At 49.1% G+C, this 16,586-nt stretch overlaps 1 protein-coding gene across 1 annotated transcript in view; it reads left to right on the forward strand.

Annotated features, from left to right (window-relative positions):
• Positions 1-16,586, forward strand: part of IGF2R (insulin like growth factor 2 receptor) — a 136,052-nt gene that overhangs the window by 105,975 nt on the left and 13,491 nt on the right. Inside the window, exons 36-44 of the mRNA XM_030809929.1 lie at positions 1,249-1,398; positions 3,609-3,770; positions 4,996-5,203; positions 5,541-5,687; positions 8,349-8,583; positions 9,392-9,528; positions 12,441-12,555; positions 13,516-13,662; positions 14,320-14,507. Of these exons, the coding sequence (XP_030665789.1) occupies positions 1,249-1,398; positions 3,609-3,770; positions 4,996-5,203; positions 5,541-5,687; positions 8,349-8,583; positions 9,392-9,528; positions 12,441-12,555; positions 13,516-13,662; positions 14,320-14,507 (1,489 nt within the window). The remainder of the gene's footprint in view (positions 1-1,248; positions 1,399-3,608; positions 3,771-4,995; positions 5,204-5,540; positions 5,688-8,348; positions 8,584-9,391; positions 9,529-12,440; positions 12,556-13,515; positions 13,663-14,319; positions 14,508-16,586) is intronic.

Genomic DNA, 16,586 nt, shown 5'->3' on the forward strand with positions numbered 1-16,586 from the left:
AATCCTTGGTATGTTTTAATACTTGAATGTATCTCACAAGTCGTCTGTATTTCTGTCTCTATCATCTATTATGCTTTAAAGATGGGTCCTCTTGTAAAATATCTAGATGTCCTTGAAAAAGATGGACATTATATGTGGCAGTGATATGGGGAGATGTCAGGAGTGTGATATGGGGAGATGTCAGGAGTGTGATATGGGGAGATGTCAGGAGTGTGTAAGGAGATCGGCCACAATGTGAATTAGCACAGCTCCAGCTCTGTGTGAGATGGAGGCCTGGACAAGCTGAGTCTCCCCAGGAAGCTCTTTGGTAGCATCCTTTCTGACAGCGAGACGGGGATCCTCCATCGGGAATCATTGCCTGGCCACCCATTGTCAAATGTTAAAAGATGTAGAAAGTTCTTTAACTGGAGAAGGTGTGGTGCCACGTGGTCTGAACGTGCCCCGCAGTGATGAATGAAGAGCACTGTAGCTGAGAACAAAATCACGGGGAAGTTGCTTACACACACACTCACACCCACATGCACAGACACGCGCACACATACACACATTCATCACATACACCGTTCCTGGCCATTCACCTTTATTTACTTTTTAAAAATAAAAAAAGTTGTTTTTTTTTCTCATAATACTCAGACTGGTCTTTTATTTATTTGTTTATTCACTCAAAAATATCTGTTGGGCAGCCACTGTGTGCCAGGTGCTGCGCTAAGCAATAAAAATGAACAGTGAACACCACCTGTCCCCTCTCCCAAGGACATAGCCAGTGGTTACTGCTGGGCCACGTCAGTGGGCAGTCCCAGGGCAGCACTGGGCAGTGAGGGTGGCAGGTCAGCATGGAGGTCCCGGCCTTCCCCTGTTGGGTGGTGGGAGGACTGTGTAGCATCCTTGGAGGTTTTTCAGGTTCCGAGCTTCCCTCATCAGCTGATGGGAGGACTCTGTAGTATCCTCAGTGTGACTGGAGAGAGAGATTCCTGTTGCTTAGGATCTTTGAAAATTGAAGATACCTAGATATAGAACCAACCTTAGAACTAACGTTAGGATCAAAACGATAACCACCGACATATGGAGGTTACACAGCATCTGTCAAGCCTTCTAATTGGAGTTGGTATAAACCCAGTTTCTTTAGATGCTGCTCATTCTCAGAACCTATGAGGTCTGGTTTTTGCAATTCTGTTTCAATTCTTAATTCCACTAACTTTGGGAATGGTTAATTTCCTGAAATACTGTTTGCCCTCGCTCTTTGTTTAGGATATCGGCCGGGTGGCAGGACCACCAATACTCAATCCAGTAGCGAATGAGATTTACTTGAATTTTGAAAGCAGTACTCCTTGCTTAGCGGACAAGCACTTCAACTACACCTCGCTCATCGCGTTTCACTGTAAGAGAGGCGTGAGCATGGTAAGTGTGGGCCTGTGACGATCTAGATGCTCACCCGCGAATTAGTGAGCCAAGGCTAGACAACCAGAAAGTGCATATCAGGTCCAAGGACACTCTTATTCAAAACGTCTGCCTTGGGTGAGATGGTACGCTAGTAGTGTGTCTGAATAATTTAAACCACTAATTGAGGGCTGAGTGAGCTCCCCCATAGTTAACAGCATATAGAAACTTGCTGTAATTTAAAAACATAGAACACAAGTATAGAAATGACGTTCAGCTTTGACTGCTGATGCATAAAAGTGTCGTAACTTTTGTTTTTACTTTAACAATGACTGATTTTATTCTAACTGGGAAGTCAGAAAGACATTTGGGCAGCTATAGTCATTCAGGACACAGCCCAGAAGTTAACAAGTAACAAAAGACCCCTGGAATCAGAATAGCTACAACAAAGTGGCACCTTTTACTTATAAGGAGGTGTTGACTTCCATTTTATGTGCATTAAAAAAAGAATACCAGCTTCCATTATAATGAGTTCGGTATTGTTATAAAGAGTTTTTGAGGACATTTTCTTTTGACCCCTACTCTGTGAGATAAATTGGTAGATTACAGTACCTATTCCACAGGGATTCAGAGTAGCTCTACAGGGGCAGAGCCAGTTCCCAGCTCTGCACAGGGGAGCAGCTCTTTGCTCCAGGGACACAGCACCACAGCCTGTCGTCTGTGCTTCTGAAATCTGTGAAGCTCCGAAAACTTGGGGCTCTTTTGACATGAATGAACTGAGGCTATTTGTAGTGTGGATTTGTCCCATCTAATGTGGATATTGTTATATCTAGCTGCAGAAATACTAATATGCTTGATCACAGGATCTGGGGGTGTGAGAATTGCCTCTTAAAATCCTAATAAAGATGATGGATTCCAAGGCTTATCTGACCCCTAGGAGTTGAGGTGATGGATTAGGATCTGTTGGGTGTCTTGTAATTCTGTTAAAGATATCCTTCTGATGTTTGGGCCTGGAGCACGTTTGTAAAGGGACTGTTAGACATGGGTGTGCTGACAGTGACAGAAAGTGACCTGGCAGCCGTCTGACCAGTAGGAGAGACAATATTTGAGAAGGAGGAGAAAACAGTCCTGCTGTTTGGGGCTACTCCATAGGGGCCCAGAGCACCTCACAGCCCTTGGATGTGTTCATGAATCTTAGAGTGTAATGACAGTCCTAGTTAGTAAGGAAACGCAGAGCTGTATTCAGTCCACCCATTGCATCTGTTTATAAGCATATTTGCATATTTATATAGGGGTGTCTGTGTGCACCTCTGTAGATGCACATAGCATGGGGCAACGTGGACTTTGCCTTGAGGAGGGGGGCTTCTACATTAAGTTCTTTGTTCTTTAAAGCACAGTCTTCACTTCTAAGACCCGCCTCATCATGAGTGATGCTCTGTTATCTCACACCACCAGCTAAAGAGTGTGGAACTATGCCTTGCTTTGACTCTGCTGCCAATGTGACAAATCGAATTAGCTAATGTGATTTTAGTTAATTCTCAGCAGCTGCACATTGAGGGTGATTAGTGTTTACTTGATTTTAGAAATGAAGCATCTTATGCTGAATGTGTGTTCTAGTGTTACAGAAAGATTTTTAGAAGATTTTTCTTCCCCAACAGTTTTCATTTTCAATGGAAGTACTTTTACCACTGAATCATAGGGAAAAAGATGCTTAACATTAATTACAAGTGGAATTCCTGAGAGCTGCCTCATCTTTTTTTGTTGCTGTTGAAAGAGGGAGGGAATAAATAAAGTGATTCTAGAATACTTGGCCTATGGAATATCTGGCCATGTGGCATCTTGCCCCTTGAATAAATGTCTCCCGTGTCTAGAGACAGTAGATTGGAGCACTTGTGAGGCAGGGTCTCAGTTTCACAGACTTCTCTCATGACATTTAAGCCCTCCCCCTTTCTTCCTTTGAACCTGTAGCACAGAACATTGAGGCTTTCTCTCTATGTAGAAGACAAGACCTGGATTCAGCCAGGGAGCTCACGGGATATGTAGGGGTCAAGGGCGGGGTGATGTCTGGGCCTTGAAGATGGCATTGGGTCTTTCAGCTGCTGTTGTCTAGCATCCTTTCCCTTTGAGAGGCCGCTATGGGTTATGCACAGCCCCTGTAGGGACGTGGTATGTCACTGCTCTCTATCCCTATGCCATGGGGTTTTTAAGACCCATGCTCTTCCTGGCAACAGGGAACGCCTAAGCTGTTAAGGACCAGCGAGTGCGACTTTGTGTTCGAATGGGAGACTCCAATCGTCTGTCCTGATGAAGTGAGGATGGAGGGCTGTACCCTGACAGATGAGCAGCTCCTCTACAGCTTCAACTTGTCCAGCCTTTCCACGAGCACCTTTAAGGTAATACGTTCACCCTGGGCATTGCTGGTGCAGGTGTACCAGGTGCCAGGTGCTGTGAGGCTGCCGGGAGTGTTTTGGATAATGTGGTACCTGAGAGCTGAGAGGGTGTATGTGGCCACTGGGCAGCATCTGGGGCTCTCGTAGGGCATGCCAGGTCTCAGGAAGGTTCCTGGATTGTGTGGCCAACTCAGCACAGCTGACACTTGCGTTGTACCTCATGGCTCTGCACTTAAGGCTTTTTGAGGATGAAGTAACCTCATGAGGCGGGTAGTGGGACCCTTTGTATCAGACAGAGAGCAGGTGGGGCAGCCCAGAGACATAAATGTAAGGTATCCATGGGGGCAGGGCCAGCCCCTGGGTGGCTGAAATCTACAGAGATTTAATTCCTCCAACCTGGCTGAAGATGATCAAGGCAGTCGTTTTCTGATTGTGGTAGCTGTGGGTGGAGGGAGGCAGGAGGTGCCCTGGAATTGAGAGGCACTTGGGCATGTGCCTCCACGCCATGCCAGAGCCCTGGCCTGTGCTGGGTCTGTGGGCTGTTGGTCTTACTGATGTGGTGTCATGGTCACTGGTGCCTGGGGGCCCCTGACTCCCTAAGCCTAGATATCTAGACGTTACCATGCCAGTGCCTGGACTGGGGTACGGAACCCCAGCACCTGCTGTGGCACGGTGGCTGGTGAGTGATGAGCCTGGAGTTTTGGGCCCAGGTGCCAACACCCTGGCTCCTGTGATGGAGCCCTCTGCCTAGGTACAGGTCCTCCCGACAGGTGTGCAGCAGGTGTGAGCCTTCTGGGCGATGGGTGGGCCAGGAGAGTCAGGTCCACGCTTCAGTGTGCAGCATCGGCTCTGCTCATTCACTCACTTGGCCCACACAACGTCTTATTACACAGGTGAGGGAGGTGGGGTGAGCCTGAGGTCCCACTGCTGGGTCCCTTCCCACTGGGCTGTGACTGGAGACAACAGCCAGAGCAGTGGCCGGCTGGCGGGGGTGGCTGAGGCCCCCAGTAGGGAGCAGGGGGAGCAAGCAAGCTGGGCCTAGGGGTTGGGGGAGGCCCCCCAGGGAAAACCTAGGGCCAAGGCGATTGCGTGGCTTTGATGCACACAGAGGAGCCTTTGCTCTTCTGCATGAACCTGCCTCCAGCACCAGCTGCAATAATGGTTCTCTCTTCACTTTGAGACCTGGGTGCTGCCACCCTACTGATGGCCATGCATGGTGTTTATCCAGGTGACTCGAGACTCCCGCACCTACAGCATTGGGGTGTGCACTGTTGCGGCTGGGCCAGAACAAGGAGGCTGTAAGGATGGAGGAGTCTGTCTGCTCTCAGGCACCAAGGGGGCATCCTTTGGACGGCTGCAATCAATGAAACTGGATTACAGGCACCAGGATGAAGCTGTCATTTTAAGTTATGTGAATGGTGATCGTTGCCCTCCAGGTAAATATTTGCAATGAGGTAAACTTCAAGCTCATAGTAAACTAGGGATTAGACATAGCAGCAGAAAGAAGCTGAGGAGTGGAGCTCCACCATCCTATGAGTGCTGTAACACTTGGGCATGAATGTGAGCTGTTCCTCTGTACACCCCCGATGTGAATGCTGGTGTGTGAATCACGCTGTGTTCTCTCAGTCGCCTGGTGAGTTTTGGCAGGTGAGTGCCGGTTGTCACGTAGGTGCTTTAGGATGGGCAGCTTCCTTAGGGACTCCTGCTGCATTCTTAGGTGATTGTGCCTGGCAAGCACAGCTGCCACACTGGTAATGTTCTTCTTCTTTCCAGAAACTGATGAAGGCGTCCCCTGTGTCTTCCCCTTCATTTTCAATGGGAAGAGCTACGAGGAGTGCATCATAGAGAGCAGGGCGAAGCTGTGGTGTAGCACAACTGCGGACTACGACAGAGACCACGAGTGGGGCTTCTGCAGACACTGTGAGTAGGACAGCTCCGTGTCCCCATATGGCCTGGGGCCTTGATACTCTCAAGGCTCGATTCACACTGAGACCTTTGTGGATGCCCCAGTCAATGGCAGGAATTCTCTTGCATAAAATATTTCCTTACTCGGGCTGTTTCCCACAGAGAAACATTCGAATTGCTCTGTGGGATTGCTGGGTAACTGTATCTACAGACCGCAGTAGAGCTGCCCTGAAATGCTGTGCTGGGTGGCTGGCTAGGCCCACTCACTAGTCGGAGGGCCTTGTGTCCACATACCAGGTTTTAGCCCTGGTGGTTCAGATTATGCCTCAGCAAAATGAATGCCTGCCATCGGTCTTCAGGATTCTGAAGCTAGTGAGGATTCTGGTAAACCAGGTGACTCATTTATTGACTTTCTGCCATGTGGCAGCCCAGGTGGGGATGGAGGTTTCTTGGTGAGCCACACCCAGTGCCTCGTCCCTGCAGTGCTCAGGAAGTTTCATGAGAGGAGCCAACTGCTGTGACTTGTGTCTACGGACCGTGAGATGAGAGAAATGCATGAAAAATTACTAATTTTCAGCCGGGCGCGGTGGCTCACGCCTGTAATCCCAGCACTTTGGGAGGCTGAGGTGGGTGGATCACGAGGTCAGGAGATCGAGACCATCCTGGCTAGCATGGTGAAACCCCGTCTCTGCTAAAAATACAAAAAAAAAATTAGCCGGGCGTGGTGGCGGGCACCTGTAGTCCCAGCTACTGGGGAGGCTGAGGCAGGAGAATGGTGTGAACCCGGGAGGCGGAGCTTGCAGTGAGCCGAGATTGCACCACTGCACTCCAGCCTGGGCGACAGAGCGAGACTCCGTCTCAAAAAAAAAAAAAAAAAAAAGAAAAAGAAAAATTACTAATTTTCATAAATGTCCAGTATCGGGGGAACCAGCCCCCAGTTTTTCAGTGTAGGTTCTTTTCTATTTCCCTAAGTGTTAGCCGGTCTGAGAAACAAGGGGAAAGAGTACAAAAGAGAGATTTTAAAGCTGGGTGTCTGGGGGAGAAATCACATGTCGGCAGGTTCTGTGATGCCCCCTGAGCCGCAAAACCAGCAAGTTTTTATTAGCAATTTTCAAAGGGGAGGGAGTATACAAATAGGGTGTGGGTCAGGGAGATCATATGCTTCAAGGGCAACAAAAGATCACAAGGCAGAAGGTCAGGGAGGGATCAGAAGGTCAGGGCAAAACTAGAATCACTGATGAACTTCCATGTCCCGCTGTGCACTCATTGTCATTGATAAACATCTTAACAGGGTTCAAGAGCAGAGAACTGGTCTGACTAGAATTCGCCAGGCTGGAATTTCCTAATCCTAGCAAGCTCGAGGGTGCTGCAGGTGGCCAGAGCGTGTTACATCCCTTATCTGCAACTGCATAAGGCAGACACCCCCAGAGCAGCCATTTAAGAGGCCTCCCTGCCTTCCCCCTGGGGAATGCATTCTTCTCCCAGGGCTGTTAATTATTAATATTCCTTACTGGGGAAAGAATTCAGTGATGTTTCTCATACCCGTTTTCGGTAATAAGAGAAATATGGCTCTGTCCTGCCTGGCCCACAGTCAGCCAGACTTTAAGGTTATCTCCCTTGTTCCCTGAAAATCGCTGTTATCCTGTTCTTAAGGTGCCCAGATTTCATATTGTTCAAACACACATGCTTTACGAACAATTTGTGCAGTTAACACAATCATCACAGGGTCCTGAGGCGACATACATCCTCAGCTTATGAAGATGATGGGATTAAGAGATTAAAGTAAAGACAGGCATAGGAAATTATAATATTGATTGGGGAAGTGATAAATGTCCATGAAATCTTCACAATTTATGTTCTTCTGTCACGGCTTTAGCAGGTCCCTCCGTTCGGGGTCCCTGACTTCCCGCAACAGTCCAAGGACCAAAATGGGATGTATTAAGGAACAAAAGATGTTAAATTTACAAAGGATTACTATAGTTTTGTTACGAGGCTTATTTTGACAAAACATTATTCCCTATTTTCTGAATCACACTTGTGTTTTCAAGTACTTGTAGGTATTGTATTGTTATCTTAAAATTTTTTTTTTTGAGATGGAGTTTTGCTCTTGTTGCCCAGACTAGAGTGCAGTGGTGCAATCTTGGCTCACTGCAAGCTCCACCATCTGGTTTCAAGTGATTCTCCTGCCTCAGCCTCCCAAGTAGCTGGGATTACAGGGGCCCGCCACCTCGCCCAGCTAATTTTTTTGTATTTTTGGTAGAGATGGCATTTCGCCATGTTGGTCAGGCTGGTCTCCAACTGCTGACCTCATGATCCACCCACCTCGTCCTCCCAGAGTGCTGGGATTACAGGCAAGAGCCACCGTGCCTGGCTATCTTAATTTTTTTCGTGATCATTAGTAGATTGGTCAAATATTGAATACCTGTCTGAGGAATTACCTAGGGCTGTGGGGTTATTAAGAAGTACGATGAAAGGCTGTGTGCCAAGGAGCTGGGTCTATTTGGAGTCAGGAGACACATGAGTGGATCAACATGAGATGTGGCCAGGGCAGCACGTGGGGCGTTGCCAGATGGTGGATGGAGTCTGCAGGTGCTCCTGAGGCAGCATGGGGAAAGCCTGCAGGAACACGCCCTGGTGCAGGCCTTGGTCTGACGTTCTCCCGCCTCTGCTCCCCAGCAAACAGCTACCGGACGTCCAGCATCATATTTAAGTGTGATGAAGATGAGGACATTGGGAGGCCACAAGTCTTCAGTGAAGTGCGTGGGTGTGATGTGACATTTGAGTGGAAAACAAAAGTTGTCTGCCCTCCAAAGAAGATGGAGTGCAAATTCATCCAGAAACACAAAACCTACGACCTGCGGCTGCTCTCCTCTCTCACCGGGTCCTGGTCCCTGGTCCACGATGGAGTCTCGTGAGTGCCTTCCCATCCACCCGCGGCGCCACACCCTCAGCAGGCGAACTTCAGACTGCTTGACGATGGTGGCTCTTTGGGGTTCTCAAGATGGGAATGCCATGCCCATGTGAGGCTGATGGTGGTTGAGTTGTGACTGTTCCTGGAAGCAGCCCGCAGTGTCAGTCCTGGCACAGAGGGTGGTTCTGAGGTCAGAGTGGGGGCAGGAGCTTTGGCGACTGGAAACGGAGCCTCTGGAGCCGGAAGAACCTGGGCTGACTGAGTTAGGCTGGGTTCGATTTGCGTCTGTGTGTAGCTCAGGTTGTGGGAGGCGTGTGGGTTTTCTCGAGTCTTTGGCAGGAGCTCCTTAGGCTTTGCTGGCTGGGGTCAGCCCATGGTCCTGACCACTCTGCGTGGGGAGCACCCTCTTGGCCAGGCGCTCCTGCAAGACGTCACTGAGGAGCAGGGGCATGGACTCAGAGGGTTTAAGTGGCTCTAAGTAAGGTGGGAAACTTGCCAGGATTCTAGCCACTGCCTCTCCCAGCCCCAGAGCCCTTCTTTCTACTGTACCACGCTGTGTCCAGGGTGGCCGCAGGTGTGCATATTCCACTTCGAGTATGCCTGGTTGGTAAGCTCCCTTCTTCATTGAAGACTTCCTTTTGCCCTTTTTTTTTTAATTGGAAAAGCTATTTTAGTGCTACATTCAGTGATGGCATGGAGCCCTTAGTTATCAGAACCTTTGTCTGAAAGTAAAGTGAAGAGCCCTCCTGTGTCAGGGCAGAGACGTCACTTGCATGTCTTTTTCCTGCCCCTTTGTGTCATTTTCTAGGTACTATATAAATCTGTGCCAGAAAATATATAAAGGGCCCCTGGGCTGCTCTGAAAGGGCCAGCATTTGCAGAAGGACCACAACTGGTGACGTCCAGGTCCTGGGACTCGTTCACACGCAGAAGCTGGGTGTCATAGGTAAGGCCTGTGGGTCCTGGTCCCTGGTTCAAGGAGCGGCATCTGAACTGGGAAGGTGAGGGTGTCCTCAGGATGGCAAGGAGAGTGAGCATATGCTTTGGTGGAAACCTCCAGATACGATTGCCTGTCACTGTCTCACAGGCATTTTGGCTCTCCTGGAACATTAAAATAAGTGCTGCTTGTATCATGTGAGACTGCAGGTCCTAGTCTGTGTGTTTAGAGGGGTTGGGCCATCTTGGGAAAGTGCGTCTATCCAGGAGGAAGTCTCAGAATGTTCAGAGTTCTTCTGAAGTTCATGTTCTAGCTGTAGATCAAGTGCCTAAATTGGCATAGACACACGTGTTTATTTAGGAAAGCCAGACAGTTGCATGAGGACTTGGTACAGGTAGTTCAGGGGTACATCTTTGTAAAATGTCTTAACAATTTTGAAAATGATAACGATGCTTTTTAATGGGAAATTGATATTGTAGTTGGTTGGTGAGTGAAAGTTGTTTTCTTTCATTATTTAAAGGAGGAAAATAGAGGTTTCTTAGCTTAAGAGCAATTAGGATTTGTTGGAGGGACCAGTAAAGGAAAATATTCACCTTTGCCTGTTAGGCTGGAGTGGGGTTTCCCAAGTTGTCCTGATTCAACCACAGGGCTACTTCAGATTAGCTTGAGATGTTGAGATGGAGAAAGAGAATTCCGAGAAAACTACTGCCACCCTTGATAAAAATCACACGCAGACTCTGCAGGTTGGTAGGTGGAGGGAGAGCTGCCATACGGGAAGTGGCGCCCAGACCACCAGCCTGAGACCCGCCCTCCCCGGGAGGTTCTTACTGCTTTAGAGGTCAGTTATTGCTGCCACTCCCACACTGCCCCAGGAGGGGGAAGGAGGGAAGGTCGTGGAGGGTTGCTCTTTCCCCTGTAATCTTGCAGTATATATGGGTATTTGACTAGTCTTTCCTCAATTTCAGCCAACTGAAATGACTAAAACACTTAAGGCTTCCCTAAAAGTTTGAGGCAGAAGGAGCAGAAGAGAGTAGTGAACACAGGGAGTGACATGGAACTAGATCATCTGACTTCTTAGCAGTGAACTGCAGGCCACCTCCATTTGGGGAGCACCATTTCGCAAGGCAGGCCTCGCCTGGCAGGAAGAGCTCATGCTTTCTTCTGGGACTGGCATTTGGCATTCTGAGCACCTGCTGACTGGAACGAGAAATAATCTGGTGTCTGACACCAAATGAGCTCTTAATCTTTGGTGCCAACAAGACAGCATCTAAGGACAACCACGATGCCCCCATTGTCCACTTAGGGAATGGACCCCCGTGGGGGTGGGAGGTAGACTTTTTGTTTCCGGAACCAACATGTCTCAAGCAGCTGTGCTTAATGTATGTTTAATCCCCATCCGCTCCATGGGGCAGCGTCGTCATCCGTTTCGCAGGCTGGGCCGCTGAGGTGTGGAGGTTGAGCCTCCTGCCCAATCAGTATGTGCTGTGTACACTATTAAAGTCTGCTTGTTTGATCTCAGATGCCAGAAGTTTTAAAATTTTTCTGTAAAACAGTGGAATTCTTTCTTCCAAAATTTTACACAGAAGCCCAATATTTAAAACCAATCCAGCTGGAGCAGCTTTGAATTTGGGGCAGGGCTGAGAGCCTAGAGTCCCACCTCCCACCTCACCATCCAGCAGCCCCCAGTACTCAGCCTGTGTCCTGTGGAAAGTACTCGGGAAGTGAGCACTGTGCCCATGTTGCCTCCACCGCGTGCCTCTGCCTGGAAGGATCTGTGTGTGTGTGTGGTCAGGGTGGAAGGCACCTGCTTCCCCTGGACACCCCACGCCATGCCCTGGAGTCATCTTCTGTCCATGCAGCCAGGCTGGGCCCAGACCGTTCCAAGAACAGCCCCCTGGGCAGCCACGAGCAGCCTCTCGGCGGTGGCTTGAGAGTTGGAACCTGGCGGCCACGCCGCCCCAGTGATACCTGCAGCTTAAAGCATGTACTCACTTTTCTCCCAGACCCTGCAGGTTCGAGGGCTCAGGTTTTTCTTTCAACGGGTCACTTTCAGACAGTGCTCGACTTAAAGCTAGAAAACCCTAGAAGACCACAGTTGGTCTCTGTTTCTGGCTTTTTACTTTTTCCATTCCCTGCTCTGTTATTACTGGGAGGCTCACATGAGGGTACATGTCAGGAAAGCACTAATATGATACAGAGAGTTTACACAATTGGAGCAATAATGAAGGCTGCCATTACCTGGGGTCCCACTGTTCACATGAGTTTGTTGGGCACTTTCTATATATGCCCGAAACCTGCCCACTTTGGACAGTGTCCTATTCTGCAGGTAAGGCCCTCAAGGCTCAGAAGCTCAGCAACCCAGGGCCACAAAATGCAGGCGTAGGAGGGTTTGGGTTTGACCCCAGGTCTTGGGCTGTGGCAGTTGTGCAGTGGGCCAAGTGACCACCCCTGAGCATGAGAATGCAAGAACAGGTCGATAAACCTTTAGGGAGCCAAAAATTTATTTTTTCCTGGCCTTTAAACCAGATTTTTATTCCTAACATTGAAGCTTCGTTTGTTTTTTGATTTTGTTTTTGACATGGAGTTTTGCTGTTGTTGCCCAGGCTGGAGTGCAATGGCGCAGTCTCGATCTTGGCTCACTGCAACCTCTGCCTCCTGGGTTCAAGCAATTCTCCTGCCTCCGCCTCCCAAGTAGCTGGGATTACAGGCACCTGCCACCGTGCCTGAATAATTTTTGTATTTTTAGTAGAGCTGGGCTTTCATAGTGTTGGTCAGGCTGGTCTCGAACTCCTGACCTTAAGTGATCCGCCTGCTTCGGCCTCCCACAGTGTTGGAATTGACAGGCGTGGGCCACCGCATCTGCCTGAGGCTTTTTATAATGCGCTAGAAATAATGTCAGTTCAATCGTTTGTGTGTTTCAGGTGACAAAGTTGTTGTCACGTACTCCAAGGGTTATCCGTGTGGTGGAAATAAGACCGCATCCTCCGTGATAGAATTGACCTGTACAAAGACGGTGGGCAGACCTGCATTCAAGAGGTCAGGAGACTGGGGGCTCAGAGCGGGACTGTGCAGTGAGCACACTGGAGGGAATTCCTCCTTTGGGTTTTCATGGGCAGGTTTTGGCTGTGTCTTAGGAGCTCAGGGCCAGAGCCGCTGATTGTGCTGTATTGGGCGGGGCTGCTCCAGGCAGGGAAGACCTCCGGATACAGTGCTGAGACACTGTTAGAAGACCAGTGCAACTTCTCTGGGCTAGCTTTTCTCTTGAACTAGGTTCAGCACTGGCTGAGCAGTATTTAACTGGCCTCCATCTTTGAATGTCATAGTAGAAACAAAGGGGCATGGATTTGTCCCACCCAAGGTGTTCAAGCAACCTGGCTGGGACCCTCGAGCAGCTGGGACCTGCATCTGGACCTGGGATGTGCTTGGATTATATTCAAGTTTTCCAGGCCACATTGCATCTGGTGCCAGGGAGAGCTTGGCCAACAGAGGGTGCATGTGAGCTGCTGTTTGTGAACAGAACTGATTCCTTCCAGACGCTGAGTTTGGAAAAGGGGTGACTCAGAAATTGCCAAAGGATTTATGAATGTATGAGTCCGAGAAGCTTAAACAAAAATCGAAAAATCTAGGAGCAAATTTTTCCAGGTTTTAAATGTTGCATGGTTTACAAATTTTAACAAAGTTATATTGAATGCTTGCCTGCTTTGTCACATCACTGATGTGTACACCACAGTCATCTTCCCTGTCCATTGTGGTGATGAAAAGAAGTGAGTAAAATAACCACCCTCGCTCCGAGCTGCCGTCAGTGTTGAGTCGGGAAATTCTGCCTAGGCCTGTGCAGCCCGGGGAGTGGGGGCCTCAGGACCCAACCGAAGTCTCGCAGAACTTTGACTGAAAGCCAGTGAGCTGCTTCAAGGGCTCTGCAGTGTTTATTGTTCTGCAATCCTCCCTTGTGTCCGTCTGGGGAGGTGACTGTAGTCTGTGCTTCCTTCCTCCTAGGTTTGATATCGACAGCTGCACTTACTACTTCAGCTGGGACTCCCGGGCTGCCTGCGCTGTGAAGCCTCAGGAGGTGCAGATGGTGAATGGGACCATCACCAACCCTATAAATGGCAAGAGCTTCAGCCTCGGAGATATTTATTTTAAGTAAGTAAAACGTTTTCCTTTTGAGCTGTGAAATGCATTCAAAATTAAACCAGCAATGCCGCTCTTTCCCTATCGGGGAGCACTGCAGGATAAATAAGTCTGTGTTTTAGTTACTGTTGCTGGAGTCATCATCATCTTTTGCTTAAACTGAGGAAAAGCATTACTCAACCATTAAGTTTTAACACCAAAGATGGTGAATTCTCATGAGTGTAAAAATAAATCCCCCATCCTTCTCCCTCACTTCATGATAATCTCAGGGGTTGAAGCCGCAGCCTTCTGACACGTTTGAGCAGGAATCTTCTGGGCTTACCAGTGTTTAGAAAGTAGGTTTCTCAGCAGTGTTACTGGGGCTGCTCTTAGGGGCCAGTGGGCGAGGTGCACAGACAGGGCGAGGGCCGTGTGGTGCTGGATACGGCGCCCAAGGAAGGCGGATTAGCACTCAGAGGGCAGAACTGGTTGGGGAGAAAGCCTCTTGAGAGGGAAACTGGTGTCCTCAGAATCTCTGTGGGGTCACAGACATGCTGCCCTAGCGTGTCCGTGCTTCCTTGGGAAAGGAAGCATCCTGGGGCCCTGCAGTGATTGTGAGGACTGAGGGTTTATGTCATGAATGCCTTCTTGAAGGACTTCATGTCACTGTGATCTTTTCTGTCTCTTCAGGCTGTTCAGAGCCTCTGGGGACATGAGGACCAATGGGGACAACTACCTGTATGAGATCCAGCTTTCCTCCATCACGAGCTCCAGAAACCCGGCATGCTCTGGAGCCAACATATGCCAGGTGAAGCCCAACGATCAGCACTTCAGTCGGAAAGTCGGAACTTCTGACAAGACCAAGTACTACCTTCAAGGTAATCCGTGGCTTCCCGCAAAGTTCCACATCTAACTTCCTCCAAGGAAGAGGATTAAAATTTTCAACTAACTCCCTTCAGTTGAAATCTTGGACCACTTTTAAAACAAAAACCATGGTCTAATTCTTTACTTTGTTATGAATTTCTTCACAATGGATCGAGCGATACGTGTCAGACCTGAGCATTTCACTGTAGGCAAATTGTGTCTTAGTTAACAAGTAAATGTACAAAAAAACTAAAACCTGGTCTGATCCAGTGGTTCTGAGGTTGGGTGGAGGCTGAGCTGTGCACAGTCAGAATTGCCTTTGATTTGGTTTTAACCATGACACTTCCTTATTTTGGAATGCCAAATAATATTAGAGAAGGTTAAGAGATTTTATGTTTGTAAGAAGGATGAAAGGAAACTGGCCTAAGTGTTAGGATGTAGGTTAAAATCAACCAGGACGCACATAGGGCAGAGTCCAGGGTGTGAAGGAAGATTTTAAACTGGCACTAATAAGGGTGTTGCCCTTTGTTCCCTCGAATAATCCTGAAAGGCTGCTTTTGTTTTGGACAGCTGGTCTTAACTATATACCTTTCATAATTTGATTTTTGAACCATGTGTGGATATAATAACTCTTTAAAAAAAAAAATGAAGTGTGTTTAAAGAAAACCCTAGCCTGCTCTGATGTCAAAGAGCTGCCAGTCGGGTCCCCTGGGGTGGGAGAGTAGTGATAGCTGAGAAGGAGCAGGTGCTCCGTGCCCTGGTGCTGAGTGCATCTCCACGATGGCAGCGCCTGATGGAGGGAAGCTGGGTCAGCATCGCTGCTCCTGGTTACAGATCGCAGACAGCGCCCTGGTGCATCTGCCCATAGCACCTGTGGCCCCTGAATAGAACTGGGAAAGTGAATGTTCTGCTTTCTGGGTGAGTTGATGATGGGAAAGTTGATCAGCCTCGTTCACTTGCATAACTCCACAGCACGGAGCTAGCACTCTGTGTTTCTCTGTTCTCTGCCTTCCTCACGCTTTGGTGAATCCTTCAGTCATTCAGAATCAGATGTTGCATGTCACAGGTTGTGCCTTCTCTTGCTGTCCTCTTTCCCAGTGCTCCGTAGATGTTGATTAAAGGAAGGAAGGAAGGATTGTTTCAAAAGCCTTCAGGGGCCCTATCACGCAGAGAAGGAAAGTCCAGGCTCTCTCTGACACAGCTTAAAGATGTCTGAGAGGCTCCCGCGTACCAGGGCAGCCTTGCCAACTGCTGCTCCCACACATGCCTCAGCCATCAGGTTATTCACCAGCTCCCAAAGTCACCCGGTAACCTGGTGGGTTTACACATGCTGCTCTTGGTGCTGGAGTGCCTCGGCCCACCTTCCTCATCCTTCCAAACCTACCTGTAGTGCCCCTTCTGGGAAGGCCCACCTTCTCATAGCAGGGTGACGCCGCCTGGTGTTTCTGCAGGATTCCATACCTACCTCCAGTGCCCCTCCTGGGAAGGCCCACCTTCTCATAGCAGGGTGACACCGCTGGTGTGTCTGCAGGAGTCTTCACGCTCCATCACGCAGCACTGGCCACTTGTATGGTTACACATAAGACCTCCACGTTCACAAGTGGTATGTCTAGCAGACCTTTGAGGATCCCCAGCTTTCAGAGTGCTTGTGCGTGCGCATTTAGTCATTCTTGGTAAATAAAATCCCTTTCAGACCTTTTCACTTTCTTCATTCACCAGCCCCAGGAAGTAGCTTTAGTTTTAAGACGTCTTTTCGTCTTTCATGAAGAAATGAAGTTTCTGTCTCTTCCTGAGGCTTGCCATTCCTTCAGGAGGCCAGCAGCTGTCTCTCGGCAGTTTGCTCCCTCACACCAGCCCTGTGGAACAGTCCATTCAGCAGCCCTTGCTTCAGCTACTCCCAAGCAAGAATGTGGGGCCCTCCCCGAGCGGAGCGGCACCGCCTGTCTCTGGGCCCCATCTGTGTGCGGACATGTCCGTCTCATACCCTGCACTCTCGTCTCTGCATTCCTGGCACCCAGCAGCACCAGCCACAAAGATTTTCAGCCAATGACAAAGGTTGGGAGCAGCAGAGTTCATGCAAGGAGTCCACACAA

This window comes from Nomascus leucogenys, chromosome 3, assembly GCF_006542625.1.
Source record: "Nomascus leucogenys isolate Asia chromosome 3, Asia_NLE_v1, whole genome shotgun sequence".
Taxonomy (NCBI): Eukaryota; Metazoa; Chordata; class Mammalia; order Primates; family Hylobatidae; genus Nomascus; species Nomascus leucogenys.